Here is an 18,399-nt window from a genome sequence, read left to right as displayed (position 1 = left end):
ATTCTAGATTCTAGATTCAATAGCTATGAGGTTTCTTATTTTCCATAAACAACGTTGTGGTGCTTTTTAAATCCAACTCCGCATGATTGGTTTCCATAACCTCGAAAAATAGAAGTTATAAAAAACGTATGTCAATAACAAATTATTATAGATTTTAGAAACACAACTGCTTTTCTAAAAAAACTGCTTTTGATAATATAATAATATAGAATTTATTAATTTCTTAAACTTCAAATTGACGCGGTGTTATTAGCGCCATCTTTGAGAATTATTTACTACTAAAACTACTATTTTCAGTATTTTCTTAATTATTATAAAATAACAAAAAAAAATTGTTTAATTAAGAGTATAGCGTCGAATTGGGTAGTTTTAATAGATTCATTTAACATAATAGAAATAAACAAAGTCAATAAAATAAATAAAACTTCAACTTTAGTGAATTTTTTTATTACAAAGTTGGCATTACCGATTTTTTTTTGATAGTGTTAAATGTCAAAATGACAAATTCGTTTATTCTTATTTAATTTAATCAATAAAATAAATAATTTATAATTAAGTGTTTCCCTTCTCCTAAAATAATTCGTTTTGGTGTTAATAATTAAGGTTCTCGAAGAGTGATTTAACGCTTTTCCTTCGTTTCGATTTTTTCCTCAATTGAAAATATTCCAAATCGATGTTTTCATCGTCGAAATCTCGTTCAAGTCCACTTTCGGTGCTTGATATTGAGGCTAAAGTTTCGGCCATACCTTCCCTATTTAACGAGCCCCTAAGCGAAGATCCGTTTTGAATCTTATTAAAAGGGTTGTCTTGATAGAGGTTATCTAAGGAAAATTGATGTAACGTTTTCATACTGATGCTTCGTTGCGGTTCTGATTTTTTGTTTGATCCAACCAAATTAATCTGTTCTATCGATCGAAAGTAATGTCGCGCACTTTCGAAACGTTGTCGCGATTCTTCCATAAAATTAATATCTTCCTCGTTTACTGGTAAATCGTGCATTAAATCGTGAATATTCGCGATTCCTTCAGAATTTTTTACCGATTGATAAAATTCGATATTTTTTTTGGTTTTTTTTAAAAGCGAGGTGTGTTTTTCCGAATTAAAATTTTGATCGAAAATTTTAATACGATCGAAAACTTTGTTAGATCGTATTACTTTTGGTTCGTTATTTTCGATGTTATTCAACGATAAAGTGTTATTAATTTTTTTATCAAATTTTAATTTAAATCCATTTTCAATCGATGGGACGTTCGAATTTAAACTTACGCAACTTCCCGTTTCAACTAAACGATCCCAAAATTGTTTCTTCTCTTTAAATTGCATTAAAAATTCGTTCGTTTTATCGTCGTAACTTAAAAAGCTCTCTTTTTCGTAGTCGTCTTTCCCGATGGTCAAATTAGGCATACTTTGGGTGAAATCAAGGTTCGATTTTTTGATTAACCCACGGTTGATTCTGCTGTATTGGGATTTTTTCGTTTCTTGGATTTTCCTCTCAAATTTTAATTTCATCTCGAACACGTTTACTCCAAAAAAATCGTGGTCTAAATCGGTTGATTCGAAATCTAAATCGTTGACGATTTTTTCGGTTATTTCTGGGGTAGAAATCTTTTCTTCTCGGGGAAGAATCGAATCGTTTATTGAATCGGATTTAATAACTTCTTGCTCGATATTTTTTAATACCGGGGAAGTTTTGGTCGTTTCGTAAAGCTCGCGTAAATCTTTAATCGAAGTTGTACAAGAAACAAATCCGGAGTCGTTAATTAATTTTAATGATTCATCGTCGCTTTCTTCGGTTACATTTTTTTTGTCGGAATCGGTTAAGTCTTCCGGGATTTTTGAGGAATCTTCGGTTATTTCTGAATCGATATTTGGGGAAAAAATACTTTTTGGGTCATCGCTGTCTGAAAAGTTTAAATTGGTCTCTGAGGGGGTGTTTAGAAGAAATTCGGGTTCTTCTTCCTCTATTTTGGCTTCTTCGTCTAATTTATTCGTGCTTAATGATTCAATTAAAACGTTTTCTTGATTCTCCATCGTTTCTAAATCAACTTTTTTGATTTCTTCTTCTTTTCGGGAATTTATTTCGTTTTCTTCCTCGTTTTTTACATCATCATTTTTTTCGTTCTCATTTTCGCTTATATTTTGATTATAAATCATTTCGAACTCTTTATCATCATCGAAACGATAATCTTTTTCAATTTTTACTTCTTCAACTAAAATTGTTGTTCCTTCTTTTTCTTCCTTTTTATCTTGGATAATTTCCATTTCTATCTTTCCAATTAAATCATCTTCGTTGTTGTTTTGATCCAATTTCAAAAAAATCTTGTTCTCCTCTAAATCCACGGATTCGTCGACAAATCCGATGTTTTTGCAAACGATTTTTTCCTCGTAATCCTTCACAACGCGAATTCCAAACGGAGATCCATAAATGTGTTCATCGTTGCAAGTTAATAACAATTCGTACATCCCGGAATGTTTTGGAACAAAACTAATCTTAGCCCGATCTTTTTCCATCGTTGTCTCGATTGATATGTCCCCTAACTTTTGGTATTTCGGCAAAACGTACTCGAAAAGCGGCTTAAAAAACGATTTTTGCGTCTTGCTTGTAAATGTTAATTGTTTCCGTTCGATTTCAAGGTCCCTCCTTAACTTGGCTAAGCGCTTGGCGTTTTTGGACATCTCCACGGAGGATAAGCAACGTTTTCCGTACGAATTATACGGCCCCTTTATGCTTATGTGGATATCGTCGAGCTTTTCCACGTCAATGTTTGGGTACAAATAAAAGGTCGATGTTTTATTACGCTCCCCGACGATTAACCCCATCCCTCTAGCGATGTATTTGTTTGTGAATGTTAAAGATTCCAAATCAATCGTTCGCTTCGCAATCAATTCTTTCAGCGATATCAAATAGTTACAAAACTTACTTTCATCACTTAAACTCAAAGCTTTTTCGTTGAAGTCGGACGATGTTAAAACCTAAAACAATTAAATTAATCTTTAAACATTAAAAGAAATTATTTAGTTTTACCGGCTCTAATCCGAAATATTTATAGATCAAAGCTTGGGCATGTATCGGGGGTTGTTTCCAGTGTCTTTGAGGATTAGGGCACGCCCCAGGAATAACCGTATTAATGAGGGTGCACAATAATGAGCCGTCCTTCCAAAATTGCGATATCCTCTTCGGAACCGTCGTAGCATACGGGATTTTGTCGCTTAACCATGTTAGAAGACGCTGTTTTTGAGTTACCGATGGCCATAAACCTAAATAAATGTTCAAAAAATTAATCAAACAAACCTTTTTAACTCAAAAATTAATAATCACCTGTTACATAATTAATAGTTGGTTGGATTTTAATTTTTTTCGAAAATAACAAGGCTATTAAAGCGACCGGAAGTAATATTTGGACCGCTACGGATAGATCTGACCAAAAAATCGAGGCATTGTCGTTTGTGACAAGCCTTGTTTCCAAATTATCTGAAAATAAAAAAAAAATTAATTAGTTATTCCCAAAATCAAATTAAAATTTAAACAAATTCGTTCTCCCGCTGTAAAGTGACGTCGAATTTCACTCAATTTGACGTTTAACCTAGTTATGTCATTAATGTGTCAAATATCTGAACGTATCCAAAACTTAAACAATATTAATTAAACAAATTTTAGAAATAAAAATAATAATAAATAGAAGATAAGATCTTAAATATAGATAATACAAGTAAAGAAAACAACAGATAACGTAATATTTAATAATTTAAATAAATTTTTGACACCATATTAACTGGGCGACGCAGAGACTAAATTAATGTTGGGGGGGCGAATTTTCCGACCGAATGGAAAACCCTCGGTGCATAATTTACAAAACGGGGTAACGCGAACCGAGCCAATTATCACGGGCTAAAAGGATACGCAAAAAATAGAGGAAAAAATAATTAAAAAACTGATTCAAATTTAAATCGAACGAAAAACGTTTTAATTAAGTTACCTTTTTTCTTCTTCTTATCGGTTTTTGGCATTTTAAAGCACTCGAAACGACTTTTGACTCAAAAATGTGTTATTTGGGTTTGTGTTAGTTTACACTTTAGAAATGAATTAATGGAATGTTTTGTTGTCGATGAGGTGATGAGATGGGAGACAATTTTTTTTTATTACAAGCGATTAATATCATACATAATCTAATCTTATAGTTATTTGAGATAAGATTTAAAAAAATTTCAATTGTTATGATTCGATATTTAAAAATTTTTCGGGAATTTAGTTAATTTTATTACTGTTTGTATTTTTAAGACAATAATTGTGTGATGATTTTGTATTTTATTTATTTTTAATCAGTATGACATCTGTTGACGACTAGTCTAAACAATAATTAATAAATTTAAAGTCGAAAATTATTTTCTTCAATCTAAATATGCTAGAAATTCATATTTAATAACAATTTTAATAATAAAATTAATTTAATAAAAAAATTTATAACTTTAAAATTGAAACGTCAAATTTACAGTTTAACGTCAAAAAGTAACTAAATCATAAAAATGACGTTTCAACAGATTGATTTTTAAGTTTTCGAAATAAATCATACAAAAATATGTCTTCGAAAAAGAAATTGATCTTTTAAATGATATTTTTTTGTATTTTATTTTATAAATGGAATGATATTAACGAAACTAAAAATCTAAAAAAGTGACGTTTTGATGGATCAATATTTTATATGAACGCTTACTTTCAATGTACAAAAATTGAGTTTGGAGAAATAAACTTCATAATTTACAACTTATAAGTCTCATATTGTTAATTAAACGTTAAGGCGAGTAAATAAAACTAATTTAACAAGAAATTTGATAAAAATAGAATAATTATAACTTTAATATTGAAACGTCAATTTGACAGTTTAACGTCAAAAAGTAACTAAGTCATAAAAATGACGTTTTAACAAATTGATTTTTAATTTTTCGAAATAAATCATACAAAAATATGTCTTTGAAAAAGAAATAGATCTTTTAAATGATATTTTTTTGTATTTTATTAAGAAATGCACAGCTAAACCTGAATGTTTCAAAATTCTAGGTCTACAATTAGTTCAATAAAAATATACAGCAATCTAACGCTGAATAACAATAAAACTAGAACTAACACTCGACCTAGAACTAGAATCATTTGAGTTTAGCCGTCTTGAGAGACGTGCGGCTAAACCCAAATGTTTCTAGTTCTAGGTCTAATGTTAGTTCTAGTGACAGTGCAAGTATAAAACTAGAACCAACACTATACCTAGAACTAGAAACATTCGGGTTTAGCAGCACGTCTCTAAAGACGGCTAAACCCGAATGTTTCTAGTTCTAGGTCTAGAATTATTTCTAGTTTTAGCTCAAAAGATATCTACCTAGCACTACAGGGTTTTCCAATAAGAGGTGTTATTTTGATATTCAAAGAAAAATGCCATTTTTTAGTATAAATGATCGGATGTTTATTTCATATTAAAGAAGAAGGTATGCCGTTAATAGTGGAAAATAACATTAGGCAAATGACCACCACGACCACGCTTACAGGACAATATCCTTTCCATGAAATTTTCCATAACCAAATTGCAAAGTGGCTGCCCTATGTCTTCAATAGCCTCACGAATTCCATCTCTGAGGTCTTGAATCGACGCTGGGCTGTTGGCGTACACCTTCTCTTTCACGTGGCCCCAAAGGGAGAAGTCGCAAGGTGTTAAATCACAAGATCTCGGTGGCCAATTGTGATCACCTCTTCGAGAGATAACACGGTCCGGAAACTTTTCCCGTAAAAGATCAATGGTTTCGTTGCTTGTGTGGCACGTAGCACCGTCTTGTTGAAAGTAAACGTTGTCCACATCAATACCATACAATTCCGGCCATAAAAAATCATTAATCATCTCTCGATAGCGAAATCCATTCACCATAACTGCTGCTCCAGCCTCATTTTCGAAAAAGTAAGGTCCAATGACTCCGCCGGACCATAAATCGCACCAAACAGTCACACGTTGAGGATAGAGGTTTTTCAACAATAACTCTTGGGTTTTCCGAGCCCCAGATGCGACAATTTTGCTTGTTGATGAAGCCACCGAGGTGCGACAAGGTGCTTCACGACGACCCAAAAATTTTTCGAGTTTTACGAACCGTCTCTGCCAAAATTTCACCATTTTTATATTGAATTTTAATAATTTCAATGCGTTGTTGAAGCGTGTATCGTTCCGTTTTTATTAATGGCGTACTTTCTACTTGTCAAATGTCAAAAAATGACAGCTTCAAAAGTGACATCTACCGAAATAACGGGCTATTCAAAATAACCCCTCTTATTGGAAAACCCTTTATTTTAGTCACTAGAACTAATATTAAATCTAGAACTAGACACATTTACTCAGAAACAGAATTTGGGCTATCTTTGTAATAAATTAATTCCTTCCCCACTCGTTATTGGTTGAACATGGTAAACAAATCATTAGGACTATGGTTAAAAACTTACTCGCAATTGATTAACTGTTGTATGCAACATTTCAACAAATGATGGTATGGATACAAGTTAAAATACCTACATTTGTCAACAAAATATTGGGTGGGATGCCTATTTCTGGTATACAAATAGTGTTGGTAACAGTGATGGGCGCTGGGTAAATACGCGGCGGGTAGGTATTTATAAAATGGGTATTTACCCCGGCTTAGGGTAAATACCCAAACAGTACATATAAAAGTGATACAAGTAAAAATATAACAGATTCGAACAAAAATGTAGAGGAACATGATGAAATGAGCGTTGAAGACGAGGAATTGTCAACGCTCGAAGACGTATTATCAGGTAGCCACTGCTCATTCTTGCGACGATGATCCGCCCAGTTCCACTTGAGCTTTGCCACAATGTTGACAGCATCATTTACGCCAGTTCTTCGTAGGTCTTCATTTCGTATGTGGTCGACGTCTCCATCTTTCTTTGCGTTACTTTGAGCCTCCTGGTAATGGCCACCGTTAATGTTAAAGTTGCGGAACCGTATGTCATAATCAAAGGAAGTACGCATTGATTGAAAACCTTTCTTTTCAAATATACAGGAATATCGCTCATGAAGATGTCTCCAAGTTTCCTGTAGGCTGCCCATGCGAGTTTCATCCTTCTCTTTAGTTCGCTTGTTTGATTATTATCTCTCGATACACGAACCTCATGGCCAAGATATATGGCTGCGATGCGAACCAACAGAGATGAGTACTTTAAGAACAATAGTGGAAAAGACAAGAAGAGATAGAGTAAGGAACAAAATTGTAAAAGAATTTTGTGGACTCGGAGATGTCATGAGATTTGCTAGGGGAAAAATAAAAAAATTTAATGAGTACTTCCAAAGAATGGAAGAAACCTGGCTGATTAAGACAGCAAGAGACCAGCTCTAATGAAACACCATGAAAGATGCGTAAAAAACAGGTTACAACCTGAAGAAAAGAAGAAGAATAATAAGACCTTAAACGAACTACTTAATTTTCAATTGGATATCAACAATATCATGGATCTTGGAATCTTGGATTTGATGGAAGTGCAATATGACTAGAAAAGAATCAAACAACAAGAATTAATGAAGCACAAAAACTGAATTTAGTCATTAATATTAGACTGATACTCAATTCAGGACATTCAAAGTTGTTTTTCAAGCATTAAAGAAATCGTTAAATACTTTCGAAGAGTATTACGTAAAGGAGAATGGTCGGTAGTGAAAATATAAACATTTCCGAAATATATGTACACTTAAAGCTAATAACACCAGGAATGTGTATAAATTTGTTAGACAGTTAAGATAAAGGCACAAATCGCACGTAGCTCTATGCTGAGATGGAACAGGAAAAATAATATATGATAGTGAAATGAGTTAAGTATAGAAACTGATTTGGAAATAGACAGCAGTCCGTCACACCAAAGAAAGGATAGTGTCATGGAACCTATATAAATTAGTGAGGTTCAAAACGCAATCACTGCGTCAAAACATGGAAAGGCATCAGGGATTAATGACATACCATCGAAAGTATTCAAGATAGAAGTATTCATTATCACCAATATTGATGTTAGAGCTTGGAACAAGATTTGTCCTAAATTTTGTTGATATTTAGCCCGTCTCAGTTGCATACTTCAGCATCAGTTTCATCTCTCCAAGACTATCCGAAATATAAGGACTATATCGTCCGCGTAGCGCAAATTACTTAAGTATTGCCATCAATGTTTATACCTTTTTGGGTCCAATCCAGTTGTTTAAATGCACTCTCCAGGACTGTGATGAACAATTTGGGTTCAACATTATATTGCCTTGTCTTAACCCACGCCCAATGAGTATTCGGTCAGTACTTTCATGCAATTTTACCGTCATTGTAGCATTTTTGTAAATGTAATAAATAAGTTTGGTGTATCGATAATGGACTCTGCATTCTTGCAGTACTTGCAAAACTGCCATCAACTCAATTTAAATCAAATTTTATAAATACCTCTAAATACCCATCTTGGGTAAATATCTCCGGGTATATATCCAGGGAATTTTCTCTTGAAAATAAATACCAGGGTATTTAACAACACTGGTTGGTAATAATATTATTCCCAACATCCTGCAGCATTTGTTGGGAATAATTCAAGATTAGGAGTCTCTCTCTTAAAAATCGATGATTTTTTTTTAATCGATAGGAAATGGGTTAAAAGAGGCGTAAATGATAAAAAAAAGTGCGGAAAAGTGTAGTACTTACCGAAAAATCACTTTAAAGTTGCGATTTGACATTTCTTTTTGGAAGTTCACAGCAATGTTAAAATTGCATTTTCGTATTAAATCCTAACCTGAAATTGTTTAATTTATGCCCACGCACAAAATAAAAAGTTATTTTCACTAAACTTGTTGAGATTACAACATATTTTCGGATGAAAACCTTGTTTCTTAGGCTATCGATGCAGAACGACAATTAAATGTCGTTAGATAGAATTGTTTCTACCAAATGTGTATTAATAGACTTTGTGTTAATAGATTGTGTATCAATTGATCTGTCAAATGACTGAAAGCTGAAATATCTTTATGTTGTAAATATAAATGATAAATAAGTATAGTAGCTTATTTAATAGTAGTTTAGTTAAATTAAAATAGTTATTAAAAAAGACATGCTTACAAAATAAAAATAAATAAGTAATCCGTGTGACGATAGCAACAAACTGTGTATTGAACCAAATGACAATTACAACTGACAACACAAACAATGTTAACCATGTATTTTCTCGTATTAAATCCTAACCTCAAATTGTTTAATTTATACCCACGCACAAAATAAAAAGTTATTTTCACTAAACTTGTTGAGATTACAACATAATTATTCATAATGACACCTATGTGAAGTTAGCCCCCAATTAAACAGAATTTTACATGTATAGTATTTTAATTATAACATGAGAACCAGTGAACCGATTTCGATAAACAATGTCTCATTCGAAAGCTTAATCCTTGGCCAATACGAAAGTGGAAATGCCCGATTGACGATAGCAACAAACTTTTATCGGCAATTTCCTATCTATTTCATTAGCTGATATCTTTCGTATTATTAGATATAGCAGAACACTAAATGCACCATATGAAAGCTTGATTCTTTCTTTATGAAATCGTCGGTCCTCGTTTGCCGATATGTTAATGTTAAAATCAATAAAAGATGAAGAACACCGCTCTGTACGTAAAATAGCTTAATATTACCAAACTTCAAGCCCTTGTGCAATTGTTATCAAACCGAATTTTAAAAAACTGTGTTCACAATCAGAAAGAACGCTTCTTCAAATATCTTAATCCGGGTTTTTGTCGGTCAATATCTATTAGCATCATGGTTAAATCACCTTTAATATACATTTCTATATACAGAAACGTTTAATTGCTCTACCTCTAAATAACTTTTTTATTTGATATGAGGAAAACTATAAAAGTATATCATGAAGTTATAGACTTACACAAGGACGTTTTTGGTCAAAAAATTACCAAATTCACACGTTTTAGCTACTTTTAAACATTGTTGGGATCAATAACTTTCTTATATCACCAGGAAAAAACTCTATAACCAAGCAGCGATAGCCGCGTGTTATACACCATTAGAAAGACCAGAAAATTGTAGATAAGATAGATCTATACTTTTATAGTTTTCCCAATATCAAATAAGAAACTTGTTTAAAGGAATAGTAATTAAACGTTTTTGCGTGTAGGGATGTATATTAAGGGCGATTTAAGCATGACGCCGATAGACATTTCAACGAAAACCCGGGTTAAGATAATTTAAAGATTGCTCTTTCCGAGTGTGATAATAGTTTTTTAAAATTCGGTTTGATAACAATTGCACAAAGGCTTGAAGTTTGGTAATTTTAAGCTATTTAATCTAAGTACAGAGCCACCGCTTTGTAGTCTAAGTACAGATTGATCTTAGTATTAACTTATCGACAGACAAAGACCGGTTTTAGATAGAGCAAGAATCTCTAATTATTATCTCGAATTATCTCTAATAATAAGAAAGATATCAGCTAAGAAAGTAGATAAAAAATTACAGATACAAGTTTGTTGCTATCGGACAAATGTGGAGGAGGCTGAAAACTAGAATTCGTAAACATAAAACTAAAGAAAATTCCAATATTTCTAAGCACCACATAAAGACTGAACATAATATAAATTATTTTGCTTAAAAATCGTCAATCTTGCTTTTATCGATGTAATATCGCCCAAATAAGAATTTTGTGTAGAAATTAGATTTTGAGTTAGGTTAATTTACGTTTAAACTAGCGAAAATTTCCCAAATGTTGGATTAGATATGGAGAAGGGTGTGGGTCAAATATAAACACCAGCTATAAAAATAAGAATAACTATTTATAGGAACTCAATCTGTTTTTACAATTGATGACTATTGTTTATTCTGTTCTTAAGGTGGTCCCACACGACTGGTGTAATTGGCAGTGTAACATTGCAGGTCATACTTTCGACCGAGATTTTGATCACTAAAATTGGTCAATTAGTTACGGAGATAATTGATGTGTTTAATTAATTCGTTTGTTGTGTTTTAATCAAAATCCTTAAATATTTCGAATCGGTCATTTCGACAACAGCATTCAGCCAGACATAAACTTTCGATTGAGATATAAAACATTAAAATCCGTCAAACTGTTCTTTAATTATAGTCGATTTAGTTTAAATTAATTTTTTTTATATTGGGGACTATACTTTTGAGCGTTCACACGTGCATAAACAACGAGCCGAAGACGGTGTCATTACGAGGGCTGTATAAAGTTAACGGGAGAGAATTGAAATCGGGCATCTTGTAATTTCGATAGAAGACACTTTGTCGAATCGAGTGACGTATAGATCTTGATTAACGGGTACATCGTTTACGAGTTATCACCATTTAAAGAAGGTCAATTTTGTGTAATTTTCGTGTATGTTCGCATTATTTTGGCGTTTTAACGAAATTCGAAAGAGATTTCGAATCGGGCATTTCCACTGTCGTATTGACCAAAGATTAAGCTTTCGAATGAGACATTGTTTATCGAAATCGGTTCACTGGTTCTCATGTTATAATCAAAATACTATACATGTAAAATCCTATCTAATTGGGGGCTAACTTCACATAGGTGTCATTATGTTATGTTGTAATCTCAATAAGTTAAGTGAAAATAACTTTTTATTTTGTGCGTGGGTATAAATTAAACAATTTGAGGTTAGGATTTAATACGAAAATACATGTCATGGTTAACATTGCTTGTGTTGTTAGTTGTAATTGTCATTTGGTTAAATACACAGTTTGTTGCATCGTCACACGGGTTATTTTTTTATTGTTATTTTGTAACCATGTACACGTCTTTTTTAATATTAATTTTTAATTAATTAACTATTTTAACTTAAGTAAGGTACTATTAAATAAGCTATTATACTTATTTATCATTTATATTTACAATATAAAGATATTTCAGTCGTTTGACAGATCAATTGATACACAATCTATTAACACAAAGTCTATTAACACACATTTGGTAGAAACAATTCTATCTAACGACAGGTAGTTGTCGTTATGCATTGATAGCCTAAGAAATAAGGTTTTCATCCGAAAATATGTTGTAATCTCAATAAGTTTAGTGAAAATAACTTTTTATTTTGTGCGTGGGTATAAATTAAACAATTTCAGGTTAGGATTTAATACGAAAATGCAATTTTAACATTGCTTTGAACTTCCAAAAAGAAACGTCAAATCGCAACTTTAAAGTGATTTTTCGGTAAGTACTACACTTTTCCGCACTTTTTTTTATCATTAACGCCTATTTTGACTCATTTCCTATCGATTAAAAAAAAATCATCGATTTTTAAGAGAGACTCCTAATCTTGATATACAGTGTGACCCGTTTGAAAGCGGAACACCCTCGTAAAATTTGTATTTATTATCCGATTTCGATAATTTTTTTTTTTAATTGTAGAGCGTAAAAAACAGTATCTTGGGACAAAGAGTGATATTTTTCTTAAAAAAAACAAGGCCTACTATTTCACTTTTTAGGTGCTAAAAATGAAGAAATCATATTAGGAAATTTTTTACAAAAAATCTGAGTACACCACTGCATTAAGCGCCTTTTGAAATGGGCATATACCAAATCTCATCAAAAATGGTTACAAATCAACACCGTTACAGATTATTGAAAAATACAATATTTTATGAATTTATTTGATCAGATGGAGTAAACCATGACAAAAAAGGAAATAAAATACAGAGAATAATACAAAACTATTTAACAATATTTAACAGAAATTCAAAAAATTTAAGAAAAAAACAACATTAAAGGTATTAATAGAAAATAAAAACTAGTTAAATGTCTGTTGCTTCCACCAATCCACCGTTAAGTTCGATACATTTATTGTACCTTCTTCGTGCATTCATTGTTACATTCCTCAGTTGCTCTGGGGTAATGTCTGCACATGCCTGAACTATTCTAGCACGCAGTTCATCTAGCGACTGTGTCCTTGACCTGTAAACTTTCTGTTTAAGGATTCCCCAAAGAAAAAAGTCGAGTGGTGTCAAATCAGGAGATCTTGGCGGCCATTCAATAAGATGACTATTTCTTCCTATCCATCGATTTTCAAAATTTTTATTTAACCAACGCTTTACCACTACTGCGTTATGCACGGGAGACCCATCTAATTGAAATTTTATATTCGCACATACCAGAGGTGGTAAATTGTTTAGCGCATTCGAAAACGCATTTCTTAAGAAATACAAAAATTTTGTTGAATTTAAATTGCCCTCAAAGAAAAATGGACCAATAATTCTGTTGTCAAGTATTCCGCACCACACATTTATTTTATGCGAATACTGTCGCCTTGCGTTGATGATCCACTCTGGATTTTCTGTGCACCAATACCTTGAATTTTGCGATGACACCACGCCATTTGTTGTAAACGTGGCCACATCGCTAAACAAAATTTCCCTTAAAAAGTTTCTGTTTTCCAAGTATTCACCTTGAGCCCATAAACAGAATTCTAGTCTTCTCTCTTCGTCCCTTGGTTCAAGAGTGTGTAGAAATTTTGGTTTATAGGGTTTAATTTTATTTTTTGTAAGGCACCTTCTAATACATTCTCTTGGAATATTTAAATCTATGGCAGCCGTTCTCAAACTCGAATGAGGGTTATTATGAAAATATTCCACTATTTGATTATTATTTCTAATTTCCCGGCGTGGATTTTGAACTTTTAGAATTTGTTTTGATACACTGCCTGTATCGTTGAATACCTTATTTACCCGGTGAACGATGCTAGCACTAACCGGAGGCATATCTGGATGCCTGTTATTAAATTCTATAGCCGCTTTTCTTTTCGAAAGAATATTATCGCCAACAAGGCGTACAATTTCAACTTTGTGTCTAACACTTAGTCGTTCCATAATTACACCACTAAATTGCACACTTTTTATAAAATTTTTATAAGCACAAAACTGACAGAAGTAATGCTTTAAATCACTTTCATAGAATTCAATTCTTTTTTTTTTATTTCCATGGTTTACTAGATAACTATTTTTTTATTTCCATGGTTACAAATGTAAATAGTTTTTGTATTATTGGCTGTATTTTATTTCCTTTTTTGTCATGGTTTACTCCATCTGATCAAATAAATTCATAAAATATTGTATTTTTCAATTATCTGTAACGGTGTTAATTTGTAACCATTTTTGATGAAATTTGGTATATGCCCATTTCAAAAGGTGCTTAATGCAGTGGTGTACTCAGATTTTTTGTAAAAAATTTCCTAATATGATTTCTTCATTTTTAGCACCTAAAAAGTGAAATAGTAGGCCTTGGTTTTTTAAAGAAAAATACCACTCTTTGTCGTAAGGTACAGTTTTTTACACTCTACAATTAAAAAAAAAAATTATCGAAATCGGATAATAAATACAAATTTTACGAGGGTGTTCCGCTTTCAAACGGGTCACACTGTATGCCCCTAAATGTTTCTAGTTTTAGGTCTAATGTTAGTTCTAGTGACAGTGCAAGTATAAAACTAGAACTAACACTATACCTAGAACTAGAAACATTCGGGTTTAGCAGCACGTCTCTAAAGACGGCTAAACCCGAATGTTTCTAGTTCTAGGTCTAGAATTATTTCTAGTTTTAGCTCAAAAGATATCTACCTAGCACTATTTTAGTCACTAGAACTAATATTAAATCTAGAACTAGAAACATTTACCCAGAAACAGAATTTGGGCTATCTCTATAATAAATTAATTCCTTCCCCAGCTGTGTTATGATAATTATGGTGATTGTGAACTCGTTATTGGTTGAACATGGTAAACAAATCATTAGGACTATGGTTAAAAACTTACTCGCAATTGATTAACTGTTGTATGCAACATTTCAACAAATGATGGTATGGATACAAGTTAAAATACCTACATTTGTGAACAAAATATTGGGTGGGATTCCTATTTCTGGTATACAAACAGTGTTGGTAATAATATAATTCCCAACATCCTGCAGCAATTGTTGTTCCTATTTTCATGCAAGTTTTTAAGGAGTACATCTATATTTTGAAGACTCCAACCCTCCTCCTTTTCTAAGCTCAGATCTTTTCCTGTCACTATCACAGTGTTCTGATTATTCCTCTTTTTGGTTTCTCTTTTATTTCTCTTTCTTCCAAGCGCACCTTGTATTGTACAAGTTGTATGGCAGTTATTGTCGATGACCAAACAGTGAAATGTTGGTTGATTTAGTGTTACGTTCTAGATGATGTTAAAAATGTTATCTGCACCACGTCATCTTCTTACAGCATGGTCTTTAATTAATGTTCTCTCATTAAGTATTTCGGTGCAAAATAATCTTATTTTAGTCCCAGCTAAATATCAACCCATTATGCTATGTTCCATTGTACTTCTAACATTTTTTTGCAACACCCCTAAACTAAACTGGTTTCAAGTAATCCTTCAACCTCAATCAACAAGCTTTTTGGTAACAAAAAATCTTGATTAAAAAAATCAATACATACTTACATAAAACGGAAAATACACAACTTTACGTTTTCTTATCTCTTAAAACATAATTAGAACTAAAAAAGTTACACTTATTTGCGTTTTGATAAAATGGAAAATAAAAAAATCGGAATTGTTGTTTTAATATCTAAGCGTGTAAACGTAACGGCGATAACTAAGAGAATAAAAAGTTTTTTTTCCGTTTAGAAAACGTAAAAGGAGCGGAGAAGGTAATAATTACAGGGGATAATTAGCACGAGATGGTTTGTTGGGTGGAAAATTAAAGAATAAATTAGGATTTCTAATCGGTCCGGCGATCGTATCTATTTTTCCGTTTGATAAAATTACACGCTCTATAAATAAATAAAAAAAACGTTTTAAAAATATTCTTATTATAAAAACTACGATTAAAAAATTTTTTTTAGGTTGAGTTGAAAAACAATTTTAGCAATTAACTACAAACGATGTAAATACTATCTACTTTTTTGTGGCTGATTCAACCTTAAAATTTCTTTTTTAAAACAATTTTCAAAATCAATTTATAACCACTTACCGAATTTTGATGACATCCAATTTTTCTTTACTAAACAATCACTGTCATAACAACGTTCCTCCCAAAAAAGCATCAAAAAAAATTTTAACCAAACAGATTCCTTTTAATCAAATTACTTTTATTAGATTAATGCAATTTTTTAAATCGATTTTGTACTTTTTTTCTTCAAGCTGAGTGGAAGACGCGCGTTTGGTCTGTTGTTCGATTAAAAACTACACGCCGCAAGTCGTTTCGAGCGGTTTATAAGGTCGAACAGCAAAAATAACATTAAAATTGCTTTACATTACCGACGACGGAGAGAACAACAAATTTTCACTGCTATTTAATGCGTTTTAAGCTTTAAAACGCGCTTTAAGCGTGGCGAACGATCTCCGTTATGAATAAATTTTCAAAAAAATAAAATTGGTTACGCTTCAAAAATTTTTTTAATCCTCTTTATTATAATTAAATCATTTTTGTTAAATTAGAAAGTTAAAAAAAAAATAATTAAAAAGCTTTCTTTTGATTCTCTAGGTACACTAATATCCTAATATAATAAATTCAATTAAAATATTAATAAATTAATAATAACAATAATTTTTCTTAATTTGCGTTATTTTAATTCTCAAAATAAATAAATATTTAAAAATTTTGTGTTTTAAGTAGATTCCTATACAATTTTTTCTAACCAAATCATAGATGTCACTAAAAACTGTTTGTTTATTTCATTTCAAGTGACATTTTAAACGTCAATCAACATTACGCGACAAATTTAACCATAAATTAAAATGATTCATTAAACATCATTGCATCATAAACGCTTGTATTGAAGAAAATGGCAAATTATTTCGATGAAATGGGTTGGACCCCGTTACGAGACGGCGAAACTCCCAATCTAACCACGTTAATTCAACAATTATTGAGGGATTTTTTGATGTTTGATGAGAATACAACGAATCGGTTACCTCCCCCTGCCTCTAAAAGTGCCGTATTAAACTTAAAAACGGATGTATTGTCTTCGGAGGGTAAGCAATAGAATAAATAAAAAAAATTAATTCATTAAAATTTATTTTTTTAGGAGATCAATGTCCGATATGTCTTAAAAGGTTTAAAATTGATGAAACTTTTAAACAGATGCCTTGCGAACATTCGTTTCATCCGGAATGTATTGATTTATGGTTAAGTAAAGTAAGTGAGGTTAGGATGAGTGATTCCTTTTTTTTATTGATCCTTTTTAGACAAATTCTTGTCCATTATGTCGGTTTGAATTACCCACCGATGATGAGGATTATGAAGCATATAGGAAAGAAAAAATTAGGGCTAAACAACGAGAAGAAGAATTAAAAGTTTTGCATAATTCTATGTTTAGTTAAATTATTTTTGTATTAAAAAGAATTTTATGTGGTGGTATTTATTTCAATTAAAACAATTTCAAGCTTTTACAACTTAAAAACATACATAATGATTCCATAATTTTAAAAAGAAGTACTATTTAATTACTTTTTTCAGTTTTATTTTTTTTCTTTTGTGGACCCTTATAAAATGTATGATGTTTTCCTGATTTTTAGTAACCTTTTCAGTGAAGGTCTGTTGAGTAAATATAGTGTGCAAGGTGATTCAAAAAATCGCTGTCAGACTTCTAGAGTAGATAATACATGAAAAATTAAGATGAATAGTCATAATCAGGGTTGCCAGATTACACACAGAATGTCGTGAGCCATGTCAAAAAATCGTGAGATGTTGAAATTTGCTTAAAAATCACTCAATTTTAATAATATGTGTTACACATAGGCATAGGATTCAAGTAAAATAGTTTAGATAACTTTTGCATATAAAAGTGATATAATTAAAAGAAAATAAAATATTAATTTAAGTAATTTCTTAACGCCATCTAGCGGCGAATAAATGTAACTAATAGAGAAATTTACAATAACCTAGAATTCGAGTTGAAAATGCTATGATTTTTACTTTGATTTTATTAACACTAATTATTATATTATTTTTGTAATAAAATCGCGAGAAGTACATGTTAAATCGTGAGATTAAAGGTAATATCATGAGATTTCGCGATAAATCGTGAGACCTGGCAACCTTGCAATACGTAGTGAAGATGCCGGCTATTGACGTTACCCTAATTGTATATTGAGCGAACACGAAAGTGTTAAAATAAAATGGAATATTTATCGATTAAACAAATTAAATAAATACAATATAACCTTACTAACCTTACTGAATTGGGCCAAAACGTATTTTAAAATGTTCTTGGGGCCAAAATAGTTTTTAAACACAAACGAACATAACTTCAATTACATAAAATGAAAACTTCTAGCAATGAAGAACTTGCAAAATTTAACATGAGCGATTCTAATGATAAAAATCGTTTTTTTAAAACTTTA

General features: G+C 31.6%; 2 protein-coding genes across 4 annotated transcripts; one reads left to right on the top strand and one right to left on the bottom strand.

The window, feature by feature from the left end:
- Nucleotides 1-431: 431 nt before the first annotated feature.
- Nucleotides 432-16,235, bottom strand: LOC111422510 (putative leucine-rich repeat-containing protein DDB_G0290503). 3 transcript variants are annotated; one of them, XM_023055714.2, is made up of 4 exons: nucleotides 16,025-16,235; nucleotides 3,320-3,472; nucleotides 3,026-3,258; nucleotides 432-2,973 (listed from the first exon to the last, which is right to left on the bottom strand). In XM_023055714.2, exons 1-4 carry the CDS (start codon nucleotides 16,095-16,097, stop codon nucleotides 592-594), a joined length of 2,841 nt encoding a protein of 946 aa, XP_022911482.2. In that variant the 5' UTR covers nucleotides 16,098-16,235; the 3' UTR covers nucleotides 432-591. The 3 variants fall into 3 exon arrangements, with proteins under 3 accessions (XP_022911482.2, XP_071050846.1, XP_022911483.2); XM_071194745.1 differs by lacking the exon at nucleotides 16,025-16,235 and adding an exon at nucleotides 14,900-15,041; XM_023055715.2 differs by lacking the exon at nucleotides 16,025-16,235 and adding an exon at nucleotides 3,978-4,114.
- Nucleotides 16,236-16,698: 463 nt separating this feature from the next.
- On the top strand, nucleotides 16,699-17,409 carry LOC111422511 (E3 ubiquitin-protein ligase RNF181-like). Its single transcript, XM_023055717.2, has 3 exons — nucleotides 16,699-17,028; nucleotides 17,082-17,191; nucleotides 17,242-17,409. The coding sequence occupies exons 1-3, from the start codon at nucleotides 16,839-16,841 to the stop codon at nucleotides 17,374-17,376; spliced, it is 435 nt and encodes a 144-aa protein (XP_022911485.1). The 5' UTR covers nucleotides 16,699-16,838; the 3' UTR covers nucleotides 17,377-17,409.
- Nucleotides 17,410-18,399: the final 990 nt, after the last annotated feature.

This window comes from Onthophagus taurus, chromosome 3 (genome assembly GCF_036711975.1).
Source record: "Onthophagus taurus isolate NC chromosome 3, IU_Otau_3.0, whole genome shotgun sequence".
Lineage (NCBI taxonomy): Eukaryota > Metazoa > Arthropoda > Insecta > Coleoptera > Scarabaeidae > Onthophagus > Onthophagus taurus.
Note: the sequence above shows the minus strand (reverse complement) of the source record. Positions and strands in the feature narration are given on the sequence as shown.

What these genes read in the sequence shown, in the direction of transcription:
- LOC111422510 (XM_071194745.1), bottom strand. Translation starts at nt 15,026, where the DNA reads ATGTACTCCTTAAAAACTTGCATGAAAATAGGAACAACAATTGCTGCA. An exon ending in CCAATATTTTGTTCACAAAT is followed by an intron (nt 3,473 to 14,899) that starts GTAGGTATTTTA and finishes TTTTATTTTCAG; the next exon opens with ATAATTTGGAAACAAGGCTT. An exon ending in AATATTTCGGATTAGAGCCG is followed by an intron (nt 2,974 to 3,025) that starts GTAAAACTAAAT and finishes TAATTGTTTTAG; the next exon opens with GTTTTAACATCGTCCGACTT.
- LOC111422511 (XM_023055717.2), top strand. Translation starts at nt 16,839, where the DNA reads ATGGCAAATTATTTCGATGAAATGGGTTGGACCCCGTTACGAGACGGC. An exon ending in GGATGTATTGTCTTCGGAGG is followed by an intron (nt 17,029 to 17,081) that starts GTAAGCAATAGA and finishes TTATTTTTTTAG; the next exon opens with GAGATCAATGTCCGATATGT. An exon ending in TTGATTTATGGTTAAGTAAA is followed by an intron (nt 17,192 to 17,241) that starts GTAAGTGAGGTT and finishes GATCCTTTTTAG; the next exon opens with ACAAATTCTTGTCCATTATG.